The sequence below is a fragment of the Branchiostoma belcheri genome, unplaced genomic scaffold (genome assembly GCF_001625305.1).
Source record: "Branchiostoma belcheri isolate BF01 breed outbred unplaced genomic scaffold, Haploidv18h27 scaffold48, whole genome shotgun sequence".
NCBI classification, from domain to species: domain Eukaryota; kingdom Metazoa; phylum Chordata; class Leptocardii; order Amphioxiformes; family Branchiostomatidae; genus Branchiostoma; species Branchiostoma belcheri.
In genome coordinates, this window is record NW_017804109.1 from 1,781,931 (window position 1) to 1,801,319 (window position 19,389).

Sequence of the window (19,389 nt, forward strand, 5' to 3'; positions counted from 1 at the left end):
GTATATATATATATATATATATATATATATATATATATATATATATATATATATATATATATATGGAACATGGCTGACATGATAAGTTTTTATATATGTATATATATATGTATAAACTAGAGTGTACATCAGTTGGTTGTGTCGGATATAATATGATTTCTTTTAACTATATACGAGTACGTGAACGACTGGTTTGTGCACAGGTTGTGGAAAGATTGAGCTGTGCGTCCTTGATAATAGCCATGGCCTCTCATCATGCCTCGATGATTTCTCGCAAACTGTTCTTTCATCGATGTTCAGTGCTATGGAAACGGTGAGCCAAGGAAAAACATTGGTGATGTTTTCAATATATGATCCACGGCAAACTTTACACGGATGAGGGAACGATCAAGGCCAGGCTCTCCAGTGAGGTTGCTCGCGTTATTTTCCAGTCGGTAAAGTTGCCTGTGTTTACACCAGTGGAGCCAGAGGTGTTATCAAGTCTTGCGTGATGCCTACTTATATTTTTTTGCATTATGAGTTTCTGAGTTCATCTGATTGAATACTGACCTTACCCATACCCTAAAGAAAAGATTGACCTTTCCAAAACGAATCTGTCCTTCGACTGACTTTAGGCAAAGCGAGAAAAGAAACATTACCGACACGTACTGATATTTGTAATGGCCGGTAATGTTTGAAATCAGACGCCTTTTTGGGGAATGTGAGATGGCCGCATTAGTACCTAAAGTATGCTGCCTTCTCATCTGCGCCGTAATATGATACGCCATTTCCTCCTCTAACGGCACACATCTCCGGGAATGTCTACATTCCTGGAAGATGAATTGCACTTCTTAATAGGACGTCCAGAGCAACATGATATTGGCGATGCAAAATGTGACCTCCTGCCCTCTTCTTCAACAGGAGTCAACGGACTTGATTCGAAGAGCAAAGTCAAATGTGTCATAAGACGTGGCAATGTCAAGTACATCGTAAATCATGGTGTTAAAAAGTCAAGTTCATAAAGACGTAACAAAGTCAAGATTATCATTAGACGGGGCAAAGTCCTGACAGTCAAGTACAAAATTCAGACTTAATTCACAAACTTGTGCCTGAAGGGAAATTGCAAAGTCAATTTATGTCATAAGACGTGGCAATGCCAAGTACATCATACATTATGGTGTTGAAAAGTCAAGTTCATAAAGACGTAACAAAGTCAAGTTCATCCTTTAAGACGTACCAATGTCAAGTTCATCATCAGATGAGGTAAAGTCCTGACAGTCAAGTACAAAACAAGTCAAACTTAGCTTGCAAACTTGTGCCTGTAGGGTAATTCCAAGACTTCAGCGTTTAGGAAATCCCTCCGATGTAGAATTAGTATTGTGCCTATGGTTCTCTCTATGTTGTATAAGTTGCAGGACTAGAGTGTTAGAGACCAACAGTTTCTGTAGTACTTTTTTCTGTACAAGTCGATAACGTCCTTGAGGTCACCTTCTCAGGCTGAATTCCCCGTGTGATGTCAGTTTGCGCTCGTGATAAATAACTCAATCCTTTATCTCCAACATCCCCTCGCCCCACCTGCCCGACCTTAACGATCCCACCCCGCAACTCGCCCCTGACACTGGATCAACAGGATCCATCAGATCTCGGGTTGGTCCCTGAGGACGTTCGATAACGTCAGCTGTGGGATCCTCCGTCCTGAGGACTGTGTTTGTTTATTTGTTTATTTTGATTGTTCACGAAGTGAATAGGAGGGAAAAACAGGTGCATACGCACCTTTACAAGTTGCCCTCCCCCATATGTGCACACATATACAACATCAAAATTTACATAGTCAATGACAACAAGTATAAAAATACACAGAATAGGTAATCAATATGGAAGGAGATATACATGGCAGATAGAGCTGGGATCTGCAGGGTTCTGTCGGAGTTGTTAAAAGGTGAACGTGCATTGCCGCAAGATGTGTGATTTCTACTGGTTATTTATAGCTGGGAGATAGGCTTAGGGTAGGGTGGGGACCGTGGGGTGGAATCAGACATGAATCAGATGTATTGTATCAAATTGGTTTGTTTTTTTAAGGAAATGTCTCGAAGGTAGCTGACTTGTTGCTTGGGCTCAGTGTGATTTGTACTGATTATTTATGGCCAGCAGATAGGCTTAGGGTGGGGTGGGGTGGAATCAGATATATCGAATTGTTTTTTTTTCTTAAGGAAATGTCTCCAAGGTAACTGACTTTTTGCTTGGGCTCTGTGGATTCATGTGGGCCGATGTCTTGCATTAGAATTTACACAGTCTAATATTCCTCCATTTGTTTGGGCGGAAGAGGACTTTATTTCCACTTACTGTGTGCCGTAAAATGAATGTGACCTTTGAGTTTGGCAAGGCTGGTGATATTGAGTTAGTTTTATGTGGTCTTTTATCGCATGACTTTATTGTATTTTCCACACTAGCCTCTGTATTATTTCCGTTCTGTTTTATGGTAAAAGTATATCTGTACGTAACAAACATACAGAAAGAAAGGCAAGGGAGATCAAAGAAGTTTATTGATAACTCATCAAAATTTTCTTGAGATCCCTCACAGCTTTCCCACTGTTCGTTAATCGTCTTTTTCATATTACCTGCTACAAAATTAGCCTTCGGGCAAGAATTGACAATAAAATTATGACTATTATTACAATCTACCAGCCGAATGGAACCGTCTTGAAGCCTCCCGCTTGGAACGAACACGGTTATAACCGCGCGAAATTATCCTATCCATTACCTACTGCGGACCACCGCTGATTTCTATAGAGCGAGACGCTGTTTCCATGACAGCCTGTTCTATCATTACGGTGATTACGGGAGTGATTAACCTGTTGTTAGGGCGGGTCGTTCTATACGTAATTCTATTCTATTACGTAAAGCAGCAGTCATGGAATTATTATTACGCCAAAAAGCAGTTACTCAAGCAACTGGATATGATTTTGGAAACGGTCAGACGTTTCAGCTAGTATCCACTAGCTTTAGTGTCAGTGACTGAGAGACCAGAGGAGAAATGCAGGTTGCTTGAGTAACTGCTTTTTGGCGTATCGTATTACCTGGATGTCTAACCTTCATCGACGTATCAGGGTATTACTGTTCCGTAATAATGTAGGCATACCTGCGGTGCTTCATAATCGCGCGTTTTTGCAGCAATTTACCAAACGCGTAATGTATCGACCGTGATGAGAACGTGTTTAATGAACCCGAGGCTGCATGGTGTGGTTACTGTATAGTCGTGATCATCAATAACACCAACAGGTGTTACACAAGCTTTATACCCCAAAAAACAGTTACTCAAGCAACAGCAACTGGATATGATTTTGGAAACGGTCAGACGTTTCAGCTAGTATCCACTAGCTTTCGTCAGTGACTGAGAGACCAGAGGAGAAATGCAGGTTTATAAGCACAACCTATTGATTGATATGCAAATAAGTGAAGATTTTTTTTACTTGGATGTCTAACCTTCATCAACGTAGTCGGTTTATAGGGTGCTGACAAACTTGCCAGACAATATGTACTGATGTAGAGCAGTAATATCTCAGGTAATATAGCGGTAATATCAAACCAATTTAGAGAATCTGAACAGACAAGGTGATTGTCAAGGCTTCAAACGGCGAGTAAATCAGTCTGTAGTCAGATTTGCAATAAGCACCAGACAACCTGAAGTTTCATTTTGCAGCTGCTGTAGAGAGGCCTGAATTACAGTTTAGTGGTAAATCTCAACGGCTGTTACAGTTTGGAGTGCAGGAAATACTTATCAGCACTTCCTGTCTGCGCAATCTGCCTTATTAGATATAGGTTGGACGAGGTTTTGCTATGACCTATGTCCGACGCACTTGGGTTTATTGCAGATGAAAAGTTGACAGATTTTTCCTCAAACTTTCAGGGAGGTTCTGTATGAGATATACAATATCCTACATGGCAAAAGACTGCGAGATCAAGAAAAGTAAGTCAGTCACGGGAAGGGTTTCTCCGCAAGAGTGAAGACACCCTGGAACGATTATGACTAGTGAAGTTTTTTTTCAGTTCATGGACCCAGAGAGTACCTCTACAACTCCCCAGACAGTCATCTCCGCGAAACGTCCAGGAGTAGGAGTGAACACACCATGGAATGATGATGATTTTCCCTTTCTGCTCCACAGACCCAGAGAGCATCTCCACCACTGCCCAGACAGTCATCTCCGCGAAACGTCTAGGAGTAGGAGTGAAGACATAGACACCTGGAATGATGATGACTATTGAAGTTATTTTAGATCTTTTCGAGTCCACGAACCATCTACTCCCCAGGCAGTCATCTCCGCGAAATATAGGAATAGAAGTGAAGACACCCTGGAATGATGGTGATTTTTTGTCTTTCTACTCCACAGAACCAGAGAGCATCTCCAACACTCCCCAGACAGTCGTCACCGTGAAGCGTCTAGGAGTAGGAGTGAAGATGGTGACGATGGAGTAGGAGTGAAGACGGATTGATGTTGACTTTTCTTTCCCTTTTTACTACACAGACCCAGCGAGCATCTCCACCACTCCCCAGACGATCGGCTCTGCCAAACGTCTAGGAGTAGAAGCGAAGACACCCTGGAATGATCTGTATCCGTATCTGTACAGCCGGTATAACCGCACTAGTTCGGCGTAACACACCAGCTTCACAGGCACGCGGCGCGGTAGCAGCTGGCTATATTACGAACGACTTGTTACACCTAACATCTTAACATGATGATGAAGTTTTCCTTTCATCTTTTCCACTCCACAGAATCCACAGAGCCAGAGAGCATCTCCACCGCTCCCCAGACGCTCGTCTCCGCGAAACGTCTGAAGGTTGTGAAGAACAAAAGCCGAGGCCATCCCAGCCGGCGGATGAGGGATGGGACGGCGGTCTGCTGAAGAGTCCCGCATGGATGGCGGTCCAGCAGGTCAGAATGAAAGATGGAGCGCTAATGGAGTCCCGGACAGTCTCCTTTCTTCTAACGGCATGTTGAGTGGGTACTGCGCGGACGGTCTGGGTTTGTTAATCTCGCCGCTCACTCACGGTGCTACTTACCGATCCCTCGGAGGTCGTTCTGTCTATTATTACCCGGGAAAATGTGAAAAGGCAGACTCCAAACCACTTTGGCTCACAAATTGAGTTCGTTCCCTAAAGAGTGGAATGTTAATAGACATATTCGACGAACGATTTGTTTTTTTTTAATACTTCCTTTCATCCACCAGGCTTTTAGATTGCCTATCAGGAAGGACCTCCTTTATTAACATAAATATCCTTTGAGAAATCAAAATGGCTATTTGTAACAGTTTCTCAGTAAGTGTTGTCATGTCGGAAATGTTTGATGACATACTAGTACGTAATACTATGCTATCTGCTAAATGGGCTGTTTTGCTGATGTATGTTGCAATGGTAAGTGAAATCCTTCAGGTCTTCTTGCTTTCCAAGTGTGATTTTTACAGTACTTTGTGAGCAACTCATCATCTCCGGCAACATTTCCTTTGGACCACAGTACAGGCGTTAGTGCAAGTCTGGCCCAGTGCCGTTAACTTTACTGGCCCGCAACGGTGAAGCCACGATTCACCACTGTTGTTTGTTCTTGTTGCTAACAACAGAATCTTCTGCCTTCTACGTTGAACATGGCACATACATGTATACTGCACGTGGATGTCTCTTGTTACGGGATCTAGTAATTGAACAGCAACGGTTTCAACCACTCATTTAACAAGGACCGACGTTTCTATGACCATGCATGTCATATGCAGCAGTTTTTTTAAAGATTTTTTTTTGGAACACACTGCATGTTCATCTACTAACATCTGCAGCACGTTTCCTGGAACATATATATCCACTAATTATGCAGAATGTGGGACTATTCATTATCCACTGCCTTCAAAGAAGTCGAACCCTATAATAGCTAGCGTAGTAGTAGAAGTAGAAGTTTTTTCCAGTATTATACTTGATTGTAAAAGCAATTAGCATACGGGCATGATTTTGCGAATAGTTTATTTATTTATATACTGTATGTGGACTTATTTTATTACGAATACAAGCAATATGATTGCTATGTGCACATATATCATATATGGCCTTTTCTTCACTCACCATCTCATCTGCAGGACGTTCCCCTCCGGAGACACGCTGACGACCGGGTGCGACTCTCCCGACTCCTCCTTCATCACCACCTCGATACTCGGCTTCCAGATGTGCATTTCCGGGGGAGGGGACCTGCAGACGGAACAGCCAAACTCATCAGCGACGAGACAACCATCTATATCGGTAGGTAACATGGTAAGATTTATATTTGAGTCACATAGATTTTTTTAGCATTGGACAGAAAGCACGCAATGTGCTTATACGGAACCGTTGCTCATGAAACATAAAAACATAAATAAAAGGTTGGGGTAACAAATATAAAAGGTATAGTGGACATAGAATTAAAATCGCTGGGCATGATAAGGGTCAAAACCTTCCATTAAACATTAAATACAGAGTGCGTCACCACTATGTATTGCTTTGTTTCAATGTTGATCTAAAAAGATTAAAACTACGATGTACTGTTTTTTTTTTGCCCTCGTCAGAATGAATGACCCATCATTTGGAACACGTGACCATACGGACACGAGACTCCAGCAAAGAGACAATGATGCCTGTATAATCTCGTGGTCAGAATCTTCTTAAAATTCCACAAGTATTTCAAACGTTTGGTATGTTGCTGCTGTCGTGTACATGTGTAAAATCAAACTCTTAAATTCTAATTAGCTACATCAATTATTGTCTTAGTTTAATTAGCAATTATGATTGCCTGATGCTTGCAAAATGATCACTGCGTCCCTGCTGCCCCGAACTTAATGAAACATTTAACTATCCGCAAAGTGAAACCTGATTTCAGCTCGGTAAGGCAAGCTTTAAAACACTTAACATGATTACGGTGGTAATGGCGGTTTTATGACATGCTCCAGCCCAAGGCCTAATAGTTTATAACAAGGTAAGGGTATGGAAAGCGGGATAAAACGTTCATTACTTCAGGCAGGGCTTGGGGAGACTCGGTGCAGTAAACAGCGGTAATCGCGTTATGAAGTTGATAGAGTCCTGTAAAAACTTTATCCGTGTTTCCTAATCTGTGCCTTCCTGCCAGATGGCACGTTTGTTTCGGAGGTTAATATGATACAGGTTATTAAAGTACGCCAAGAGCTATTCGATACTTTACAATTAGACAAGATGTGTAAGAACATGTCAAAGCAGGACATGTTTAAACACTTGATGTCATGCAAGAACGAATGTACAGTAGACAAACTATGTAATTATGTTTCTAAATGTTTCAAAAAGAGAGAAGAAAGGGCAACTAACAGTAGATGATAGGTAGTATATAGTATTGTTGTATTGTATAGATTCTTAGCACTTTGCATTAGAATATAGCGTTCCAGTATGAAATACTCATGTTTTACATACTGGATATCCTCTTGTGCATTTAGCCCATCTGGGCAAGAACATGCAATAAAGATTCATATCAATTAAAAAGATAACGTCCCGCCGCCTGTGGCTAAATGCTGAGATTGTTTATCGTATACATATTTCACGTTGACATTTAGCTATACACACAGCTATAGGTTCATATATGATTGCATTTCATAATTCATGAAATGTCTTGCTGTTCGTAAATAAATCCATTTTATTTTGTCCGATCCTTGATGTTACATATGCATTAGGATTACTGGTGCAGTATGAGTGAAGGGTACTGTACAATATAAACCGCATCTGTGTCGGTAGATAACAGGATTATCATGATTATCATGAAAGTTCATCTGTGTTGGTAGTAATCATAGTAAAACGTTAAACTTTATTCCAACACACTATTTACAGGGATCAAATTTTCAGTGCACTTCAGCCTTCACTTATAAGCTTAATAGAGATGGTGAACGATATAAACTCCCTGGCACTTTTGATCAATTGCTTACGTCACGTATCAGTAAAGTCTCGTGTGAATATGGTCACGTGTTTGTAAACCGTAACTCTCGCGAGATCACGTTGTGATTACTTATCCTGATGAAGGCGACAGTGGTCGCTGAAAATTTGATCCCTGTAAATAGTGTGTTGGAATAAAGTTTAACGTTTTACTATGATTAATATGACTCAAATAAAAGAAGGAAATCTCATCGCATAGTGAGTAAACTTTTATGTTGTTCGATCAACACTATAAACTTTTCAACAGGATTCTGATCTGAATTTTTAATCTAACAGAAGTAAAGTAATTCATGATAAAATTTTCTCCGGCTTTCTTCAGGTATGATGACCATTTGCGTCTGACACGTGACTTTCCGGAAACGTTATGACGCCACGTTTCCGGTAAGACACGTAACGTGAATGGGGCATCAAACCTGACAAAGAGGAACAGTCGGCTGTACGATGCTTTTCTTCTTGTGTTGATCAAAAGTTAAAATTGCAACAAGAACTTCGGCTAGGCATCATATCTCCGCGAAGTATTCAAAGTTGTTATTATCAGTTTCTTGCTTTCTTCATAATTGTGAATGTTTCGCTGATTTTATGTATATTCCACTGTCGCGCAACTGCAATTCTAGAGGTGCTGATTTCCTTCACCGTGCCATTAACTTCCACCCAAGCCTGCATGGAGACCATTCTGACCTAAAATTCGGCCTTACTTCCCATAGTCCGTGAGAAGACCGTTTGCACCCCTATGAGTTTTGCAACCTGTAAATACTGTACATAGCGTCTGTCTTCTCTGTCACGACCAGTGGAAGATTAGCTCTTCAGTGAGCTAAACTGGTTCGAGATCACTTTCACTTTCCTAGTTTGTCCTTCCTAGAAGTCTGTGGTTACACCATTTCCCCCTCACTTCCTGTGACTCTAAGTACAACACGTAACCACGACGCACTAGCAGACATATAATATACAAACACACCAGAAACAAAACCTCTGTACTTGGAGGTAACGGAGGACACGACATTCAGCCTCACTGGACAAAGTAAGAATCTTACACAGAACTGGACTTCTTTGCACGAGGGATTAAAGGGGCCATCTATATCAGGACATTACAACCATCCCTCAACAGAGACGGGGGGCGCCACAGACTTTCTGCAACCTATGATCCACTACTCATGGAGTCACGTGTGTTATCTGCGTAACGTCGCGGAAGCGGTGGATTGCTCATTCCTTGACAAAGACTGGAGTTGTACAGTCGAAAATGTGGGTGAGTCCAATTTGTTGTGTTGGAAATTGCAGTTTAAACTGCTTCATAATGATTTCTACCAACACAGATGAACTTTCGAGACACGACTTGTACTTACCAGCTTTCGGTGGATATGTTCGCCAGACGGAAGTCGCTCCACTCACAACCCATGATCAGACTTAACGAGAAGTCCTGTAAAAATAATACACGTTTCATCAAGCTTCATGCGATTATAAAGATGTTATTGGTCACTCTTCATGCTGATGTGCTACTAATAAAATGAAATCAGTAGACAGTGTTTAATTTTTTATCAAGGGAGCTCGTTTTTCGTAAAATGTGGCTCCTATGGTCGTAAAAATAATTGGGTCCCTGACTGTATTTCTGGTACTTTTCGATGATTTAGTTATTAAGTCATTCATATAATTAATATCGAAAACATGCGTTGTTACAAACGATGATCATATCATTTGCATTATCGCACTTAAAGTGCAATTTTCCAGCAAAATATTGGATTCATTACGAAAACGTAATGCGTTGGCGTAAAGGTGAACATTTCCAAAGTTTATACAATATTTCATCATTTTTATACAAACAAATAAACATTTAGATAAGTCGTAGCGTCATCAAGTTCAGTTTTCTGCAAGTTTTGGTGAGCTGGTAAGACAGCAGCGTGGTGAAACTATAGATGACTTCCGTAAATAATTTCATCAGGTTGGTAAACGAATGAGTAGCAAAGTTCTTTCATCACAACCATTTTTTATACGAGCCGACGTTTCGATGACCGTCTGTCATCTTCATCAGGGCAATTCTGAAACGTCGAAACGTTCATCGAAACGTCAGCTCGCTAAAAAATGGTTGTGTTGAAAGAACTTTGCTGTTTATAGATGACTTACAACAAAAGGGACAGGATCAAGGTTGGGTCCAGCTTTCTTCTTTACCGGGCGACATTTTTGGGTTATGACGGAGTTACTGTCTCTCCCGAGAGGTTTAAATCGTCTGCCCAAGTGCGCGGGGGTTAGACGTGTCGACTCTGTAGGTGAACTCTATTAACCCCGCCTAATCTAATAGTCACACGTTAAGTACAGTAGATAGAGATGCTATCTCGCAAATACTGCTAGTTATGGCTCGCTATAAGGTTTTATTTCGGCCAGGCGGCCGGTATGTCACACCTCGCAGACGGGGATAGCTGTAACTCACGCCCGCCGTGCTACAGTAACGTTCTCAGGCGACGGTCTCAGTCTATCACTCATGTCACCGTTTTATCGTGTCGTTATGGTTTATTGGGCCCATATGCTGTGGCCTGCTAACTGCCGCTGCTGATAACGTCCTTTAACGTGCATCATGAACGGACAATATCCCGATCATCGCATGGCCATTTCCATCAATAAATACGCTTCAGTGTGAGCTAAGTGTCCATATCTCCAGCCGAGTATTAGGAGTGAAGTAAACATCGGGAAGCCGTAAAGACAAAGATCACGCTGTCCTGGCGCCAGGCGCCTTCTTCAAGACCCGATAAGACTGGCAATAAACACCGCAGGGCTTTCTGCCGTCCACATCGGAGATTTAAAACTATTCAGATTGATTACGTATGAAAGAGCAGCAACTTTTAAATGCTTCCTGTCCTCGGGCGTTAGGATTTGGCACAGCGAGATGAGTTTGTTACGAGTTCGCGCTGAAGCTGAAAGATCGGCCAGGCAGAAACTGGGTCACTGGATGATGCCGCTTCGGCCGTTATCATCTCCACCTCAAAGTGCGGATTTCCTGGCGTATGTCATGGGCCAATATAGCGATGACATATGGGCCACATTGTACATCTATTGGGCCACTACCGATAGCGCATAGGCCACACAGCATATGCCATGGGCCACCAGCGATGGGCCATAGGCCATATGGCATATCCCATGGGCCAACAGTGATGGCCTATGGGCCACATAGCATATGCCAAGGGCCACTAGCGATGGCCCATGGGCCACATAGCATATGCCATGGGCCACTAGCGATGGGCCATTGGCCACATGGCATATCCCACGGGCCACCAGAGTTGGCCCATGGGCCACATGGCATATCCCATGGGCGAACAGTGATGGCCTATGGACCACATGGCATATCCCTTGGGCCACGTGCTATATCCCCTGGGCCACCAGAGTTGGCCCATGGGCCACATGGCGTATCCCATGGGTGAACAGTGATGGCCTATGGACCACATGTATATCCCTTGGGCCACTAGCGATGGGCCATTGGCCACATGGCATATCCCACGGGCCACCAGAGTTGGCCCATGGGCCACATGGCGTATCCCATGGGTGAACAGTGATGGCCTATGGACCACATGTATATCCCTTGGGCCACTATGTACATCCCTTGGGCCACAAAACATACCACTGATAATGTCGTCTGCATCGAGACAAATGGGTGACTGCGTACATGGGCCACCGTGTAGCATTGTATAAATATGTAATGATGCCATTCAAGTTAACACAATATCAAATTGGGAAAAGACGTAGCAGAAATGTCTTGAGTGCCTCTGTTTGATTGATTAGCAAACTGGGACTCAAATAGTTGAAAAGAGAGAGTAGCACATAAGCATGAGAAAGTTTTTGACTTGGTTGGAGATAAAGGTGGTTGAATTTTAAGAAGACATAGATTAATTAAGATGATCCAATCACTTCGTGTGTCTGCCTAGTAAACTATTTTCGGATACAAAACGGATAATGTATTAAAAGTGTCTGTTGCTAAGAGAATGCCACCACGCATGCCAAAGGTGGTAAGATGTCTTACCATGGTTTTCTCTGAGAAGGACCCCATGCTGTCTATATAGACGCTGCAGCTCACATCAACAGGCTGGTCTGTAACACATAAACACACAAACAACGTTAGTTAGTAGAACCTAACTGGTACTACTCCGTGTGCTACACAGAAAGATGACTATGTATGGCCTCTTCGGGATGGACTTCATCACATAAATGAGGCTGGTCACATGCTTCGTCTTTGCACACGAAGGAAGCACTCGGGGTAGGTGTCAAGTTGTTCAAGTCTGGGGGTTGTAGGTTCGAATCCCTCGAGCAGCCCCCCAGTGTTCCTTGTCACTGTAGAAGGCACTTAAAACCTATATCCCCACTTCACTCAGGTGAAAATAAGTACATTGCTTCGGATAAGAACGTACTCTTGGATGGATCGTACAGCCGGAGGTTCGGTGAACACGAAATAAACTTGTCGTTTATTTCGTGTGCATAAAATCACGCCAAAATAAGCCTAAACCCAAACCTCTGCTAGGAGGGTAAGAACCCCGATCGATCGCCGCAAAGTTAGCCTGCATGAATCACAGGCGGCTTATCGTGAAATCGCAAACTTGTTCCGACATCGGCAAGTCGCCGAACCCTGCAGAGATGCTGATCAAGCGAACAACTTTCAGATCTGGGACACTGATAAGTATTTGTTCAGTCCACATTTGCCGATCCGTGTGGCATTGATCGTTGATTTACCGCCAGCAGGTGGATAAAATGGATACCTCGTGAGGAGGAACATAGATCGTCTTGTTCACTATCGATCTGTCAGTACAGAGACAACTCCGCCACCTCTGGTCTGTATCTGTACCTGTATCTGTTTAGCCGGTATAACCGGCTTTCGGCGTAACACACCAGCTTCGTAGGCACGCGGCGCGGTGGCAGCTAGATATATCACACCGAACGACTTGTTACAGTCAATCTTTGCACTTTTGATTGCAGGAGTTGTTTAAATCTTTCTAGTGATCTCCTTTACATCCCCACTGCATGGAGCCAATCTCTATGGACGGTCTTGTTTGTAGTTTGAACACCATGGGGTTTGTTTGGATTTGGCAGAAGCGACGTGGGTCAATGTTGGCTTGATGCAGTTTCACAGTAATGGCCCTCCGATAACTTCTGAAGCAGGTACATGGACTTCAGAATAGTCAACCACTATCAATCTATTTTATCGCATATGTGACTACGGACATCCTTGTTATACTTTTAGTACCTGGCTTAGTCCTATACATAGCAGCGTAAGACGGCCTAGTCTAACGGCATTATACCAGCTTGTCAGAGCAGATGTGCTGAAAGCTGTTACAACTGTATACTCTAATGCCAACATTTTTCTTTGCAAGGTATTGCACTCTTTGATAGTGACCCCAGTCGGTACATCTTCGTGAGAAACCAAAAAGGATCTGAGCTCGGGGGATTGAACCATAAGACCATACGTATAAACACGGCGCTGAACAGATAAAATCCTGGATTTCAGCACAAGACAGAATGCTCTGGAGGCGCGCTGTTTGTACACTAACACAACACCAGTTGTGGGAGAATGAGGGTATGGAATGTCTCAAAGAAGAGGTTTGTACCAAAATAGAAATTAAGACGCTCGTCCGGAGAGGAAGAACCTTTAAGATGCCCAATACTCCAGGTAGCCGTCGAGTACCGGTGAGAAACGACGCGAAGCTCCTGGACTTTTTTTATCATTATTCATCAAAACATAACAAGGACAGTGTGACGCTGCACTCAAGTTTATAAGTTATATTGACAGCGCCACACAACAACAACAAAACTCCTGGAGTTTCCTGTAGCTTGAATGATGGATCGCTCACAAATTAGAGACTCGGCCACGCTGAGCCCAGGTCCTGCTAACGTCTGCAGATGAGCTGGCTTGTCCTCCGAGGTGACAAATGAACAGGACTCCGACACAATCCCGGCGAGCCTGCGGCGATACTTCAAGGATCGATACGTGGACTTCTTCACGTCTTAGATAAGCTAGTTCTGCGGTCGCACCTGGGCTGGGAGCCTTCAGGCCTCTCCTACTGCCATCTGTCACGGCGTTATCGCTGTGCTGGTCGGCCTGACGGGGCGGCGGATTCAATAAGAACACTGCACGGAAAGCTTGACTTACCAATAGTAGTAAATGCCAGTTACGTCAGGTAATGTTTACTGGTCACTGACGAAAGCTAGTGGATGCTACCTGAAACGTCTGACCGTTTCCAAAATCATATCCAGTTGCTTGAGTAACTGTGTTTTGGCGTATTGCATTACCTGGATGTCTAACCTTCATCAACGAATGCTTACTGGTGTTTAATGGTGACGAAATTTACAATTAATGGTAGTTGATAAAAGCCATTTCGATGATGTGGGACTCGACATATATTTACTACCGTTGTAAAGTCATGTGCTGTTTACAAGATAAACACTGCACTGGCATTTACTACCACCGGCAAATCCAACCTTTTCTGCAATACTTTCCCCATTTGACCTCCCCATGTTATGTGCGGTAAGAAGCATTTTATTTACGATATTGGCAAATGTCACAGTGCATTACAATGAATTGTAAGCGACAAAATCGTCCGTCGGAAATAAATGACAGAAACATTGCCAACTTTACATCGATAAAGTTAGACATCCAGGTAATACGATACGCCCAAAATCAGTTACTCAAGGAACTGGATATGATTTTGCCAACGTTCTAACCGTGATCAAATCCACCTGTTTGGAATGTTTTGACCCCTTGCTGTGCGGTAGCGCTGCAGATTGCCGTGTCCATGAATGATGGAAGAGACTCTCCCTTGATGAACATGACATTGTCTGACAGGAACGCTTGATTTCCGTCCTGGGAGACGACAGAGATACAGAAGTTCACGCCAGGAATCAGACTAGATCAAGTTCCCGGAATGTAATTGCAGGACTAACAATGTTTTGGGCTTATCTGGAATGCGGGGAAATCCCAGCGTTTACGCGTTACTCCCGGCAAATTGAGCATGAAGAATGACAAGGTCAGAAAATACGCGGCAAACGAGTCTCATGTTAACTGTGGCGGAGCTTCGTTTGTCATAACCACATCAGCTGAGGAGTTTACAAAGCTGTCCCAATGTCACGTCCCACTCTTTCATTCCGTGCAGCGTTGGCACATCGTCAAGATTGCACTCTTCCCATGGCGTACTTCACTACCTTTCAGCTTAAATACTGAGTGTTATTTTCCATTTCTTTCATGTAACTTACTGAGTTATAGTTCAGCTTCTCCTCTTCATCATCATCTTACCTCGCACTTTCCTAGCCTCCTACATAGCTTGTAGGGTTGCCAGCCGGAGCTTCTATTGCGTGCGATCTACGTTCGATCAGAAAATAACCCCTCAACCCCCCCAAACAAAAAAACGACGGATCCGGGAACGCCTAGCATTCTCCTTACTTGCACGCCCATATGTGTAGATATATATAAAGGAATGCTTTGTTATTAGAAAAAATTCCGAAACTTGTGATTAGCCCACTCGATTGTTACACTTTATCAAAGACTTGTGCTATCCCTTATTATTTGAATAATTATGATGTAGATTTGTTAGCTTTATTCGACATTAGGTCTTGTTCAACACATTTTATTGTTTGCTACTCTCTTTATGTAGTTTGCCATACATTGTACCATGTGCAATTGTCGTGAAATAAAGTTCTTCTTCTTCTGTGTGCAGCCATCCCCATGGATAATGCCGCGGGATACTCTGCGCGCTGTCAAAGGACGATAAATCAATACAACCTGGTACAAATTGCCTCACATGTTACTCTAACAGGTGGGGCCGTACATCCGAGGTCTAATGATTTTCTGGTTTGTCCCTGTGCATGGTTTGTTCTGCAAGTGTCGGTGCAGGAAGCAGATGGAAAGTCAACAAGTAATCTTATTTTTTAAATAACTTTTTAGCATTAGCATTAGTCTAGGGGTGGTGGGACTACGGCGCACAGATATGTTAACTTTGTGTATTGTTGTAATTGTACTCTTTTGTTATGTGGCGCTGCTAATATATGTTTTGATGAATGAAAAAACTATCTTTAACATGAACGAAACTACTTTGAATGCTGCTATATATTTAGGTTCTGTCTCCTAGAGCCGAAAACTGGGCATATTCCAAACACGATGAAGAATGAAGTGCGGTATATGAGACTTTATTAAGCTGGTATGAAAGTGTGTAAGATACTCCCTAGTCGCAATAAAGGAAAACTGCAATATGTAAGACAGCGGGCAGCTCTGCCTGAAGAATCGAAGATCCCAAACGGTACACCGTGGGCGTTGTGATGTACGGAGGGTGAAAGTGTTCGATGTAGTGTCACGAATCCATGTCTTGTTCAGCGCGAATGCGTGCCTTGTGATAATGTAACACGGAGACGAACTCATCCCGCATTTGTCCCGGCGCTCCGCCTGCGAGGGCGAGACGAGATTGCCAACGTAAATCCTGCGGTGTTCAAAAACTCGTATTTCCCCAGGAAAAAAATGTCCAGACTGTGCATGATGTATAAAATGACTAATAAACTGGTGGACGTACCAACCACTAAGTATCTGATACCAGCCCAAAAAAGAACAAGAAACAGTCATGGCATCAAATATCAGAGTTATCAACCAAGAATTGAGGTATTCAAAAACTCGTATTTCCCCAGAACTATCGTAGACTGGGACTCGTTGCCACCAAGCACAGTTGGGGCATCATCACTAGAAAGCTTTAAACAACTCCTGCAATTAAATGGGCAAATATTGTGTGTCGTTAGGTGTGATATGGCTAGCTGCCGCCGCGCCGAGTGCCTGCGAAACTGTTGTGTTACGCAGACTGGCGGTTATGCCGATACAGATACAGAAATCTTCCCAGCGCGGAACAAACCTGGCCGGGCTGCTGGCTCCGGACTGCTTTATGCCCGATATCTCATCTGTCCACACACCAGGATGGCGGGTCATGTTCACGGGCGGAAACGTGTGTAAAGTAAGGAATCACGTCAAAAGGCCACTAAGGCAGAAGAATTGCCGTCTCTCTCTCTTCGTAAAAATGCTCTATATCAACGATGACATTTTTTCACTTGAAGTATACAAACATATATCATGTATAAACCTTCGTGCCAGCACAACACAGACGCTGATGTAGCAGCTGCATGAGTGTGTTATGAATGTGAATGTATCTATCCACATGTTTGCTTCAGTAGTAAGTCTTCAGCAACGAAGGTCCATCAAAAGAGTTTGAAAGGTTTACCTGATACGGTGTAAAATGCTAGACTAACCGTGACTCTAATTCATCTTATCCCATAAATTACCAATAATAGTAAATAGCAGTAACGTACATGTACTTTGTAAACAGTACAGGACTATGCAAAGGTATTATATTAAAGTCAAATCCGATAATTTCGGACTTAGCAATGGTAGTAAATGAAATTACACTTTATTTACTCCCATTGTACAGTACTGTTAATACTAACTACCCAACTTTAGTGGTATTTACTACCATCGGTAAATCCGACTTTTCGTGCGGTTGACAGTTCACTTTCTAAACAGTACAGGACTACGTAATGGTAGTACATGTATATAAAATCGAAGCCGGTATTTTCTGACTTAACAATGGTAGTAAGTGAAATAACACTTTATCTACTATGATTGTAAAGTCCAGCACTGTGTACAGCTAAAAATTACCCGACTTTAGTGGAATTTACTACCATTAGTAATTATAATAAATCCGCGTCTTTCCCTGCCGTGCGCGTCTGCTCCGGATTTGTGGCACGTGAGACTCACCATCTATCCCATCAATAGCCTTGTCAATATCGGCTGTACTGCACATCATTACACCAAAGTACACATGTAGTCAGACGGCGATGCTTCTCCTGCCCACCAATCCGGCCCGCAGAAGAAGTATGGCCATCTGAAACCCGTAAATCCCCGCCCAACAGAAGTAATCAATACCGGCATCCATCCCTATTAGCGCGCAGCTGCTGCCCGCATGGCTGGGTGTAAGCAGTGGCAGGGACAGCAGGAGGATGACGCGACGTTCTGTATCCAGAACCGTGCTTTATCCATAACCATAGTCCGTAGTATCCAGAACTGTGCTTTATCCAGAACCATATTTCGTAGTACGAGTATCCAGAACTGTGCTTTATCCACTGCGGAACCATAGTCCTTAGTACGAGTATCCAGAACCGTACTTTATCCAGAACCATAGTCTACGTGTATCCAGAACCGTGCTTTATCCAGAACCATAGTCTACGCGTATCCAGAACCGTGCTTTATCCAGAACCATAGTCTACGCGTATCCAGAACCGTGCTTTATCCAGAACCATAGTCTACGCGTATCCAGAACCGTGCTTTATCCAGAACCATAGTCTACGCGCATCCAGAACCGTGCTTTATCCAGAACCATAGTCTACGCGCATCCAGAACCGTGCTTTATCCAGAACCATAGTCTACGCGTATCCAGAACCGTGTTTTATCCAGAACCATAGTATACGCCTATCCAGAACCGTGCTTTATCCAGAACCATAGTCTAAGCGTATCCAGAACGTGCTTTATCCAGACCCATAGTCTACGCGTATCCAGAACCGTGCTTTATCTAGAACCATAGTCTACGCGTGTCCAGAACCGTGCTTTATCCAGAACCATAGTCTACGCGTATCCAGAATCGTGTTTTATCCAGAACCATAGTCTACACGTATCCAGAACCGTGCTTTATCCAGAACCATAGTCTACGCGTATCCAGAACCGTGCTTTATCCAGAACCATAGTCTACGCGTGTCCAGAACCGTGCCTGGGGCAAATCCACGTTCTTGGATACGCGAGGACTATCCAGAACCTTCCTGACTCTAGCCCTAACCCATTTAAGCATAGAACTAGACACTTCTGGATACAATAGATCATATCCAGAGACGTGCCCAATCCTTACCTTAACCAATTTAGGCATAGACCTAGATAGACACGGTTTTGAATGGGAAACGTGACGGTTAGAACGTCAGTGATATTCTTCGCCATGTCAAGAGACGGAGGCAAGGAACTAGATAAGAGTCAAATCACGAATGTTTTTTTTCACGGCCAAGTCAAAGTCAAATTCAAATCACATTACTTCCCTTGGATATACTATTGGTCTACAACTGAGATTCAAAAGTTTTTCTGCCGTGCTAGCATTTAGAACTTCAAGGACTTTCCAGACTTTCGCAAATACCTGCGACCTTATAAAAGTTTATGGAAATTCAGACGCAGCACGCTCGAAAGAACCCGTAAAACCTACAATGAGACCGTAAAGGTAGAACACATCATCCGCAAAAACTTCCAATGACAAATCCTCTGAAGACTTTTAGTACCAAGCCAAGTGCCTAAGCGCCGTTTACACAGTTCTGTTCTCAGCCAATAGTGTGCACCAGTCAGTATAGATGTAATCAGTGACGAACGGCCTGGCTGGTACGCACCTTGAGCAACAATAAGACAGGGGAGATAAAGAAAC

General features: G+C 43.2%; 1 protein-coding gene across 1 annotated transcript in view; it reads right to left on the reverse strand.

The window, feature by feature from the left end:
• The window catches only part of LOC109479333, a 61,975-nt gene that overhangs the window by 11,998 nt on the left and 30,588 nt on the right, over positions 1-19,389 (reverse strand). Inside the window, exons 3-7 of the mRNA XM_019781284.1 lie at positions 11,943-12,010; positions 9,283-9,356; positions 6,083-6,205; positions 3,853-3,879; positions 2,745-2,840 (exon numbers count right to left, since the gene is read on the reverse strand). Coding sequence (XP_019636843.1) covers positions 2,745-2,840; positions 3,853-3,879; positions 6,083-6,205; positions 9,283-9,356; positions 11,943-12,010 — 388 coding nt within the window. The remainder of the gene's footprint in view (positions 1-2,744; positions 2,841-3,852; positions 3,880-6,082; positions 6,206-9,282; positions 9,357-11,942; positions 12,011-19,389) is intronic.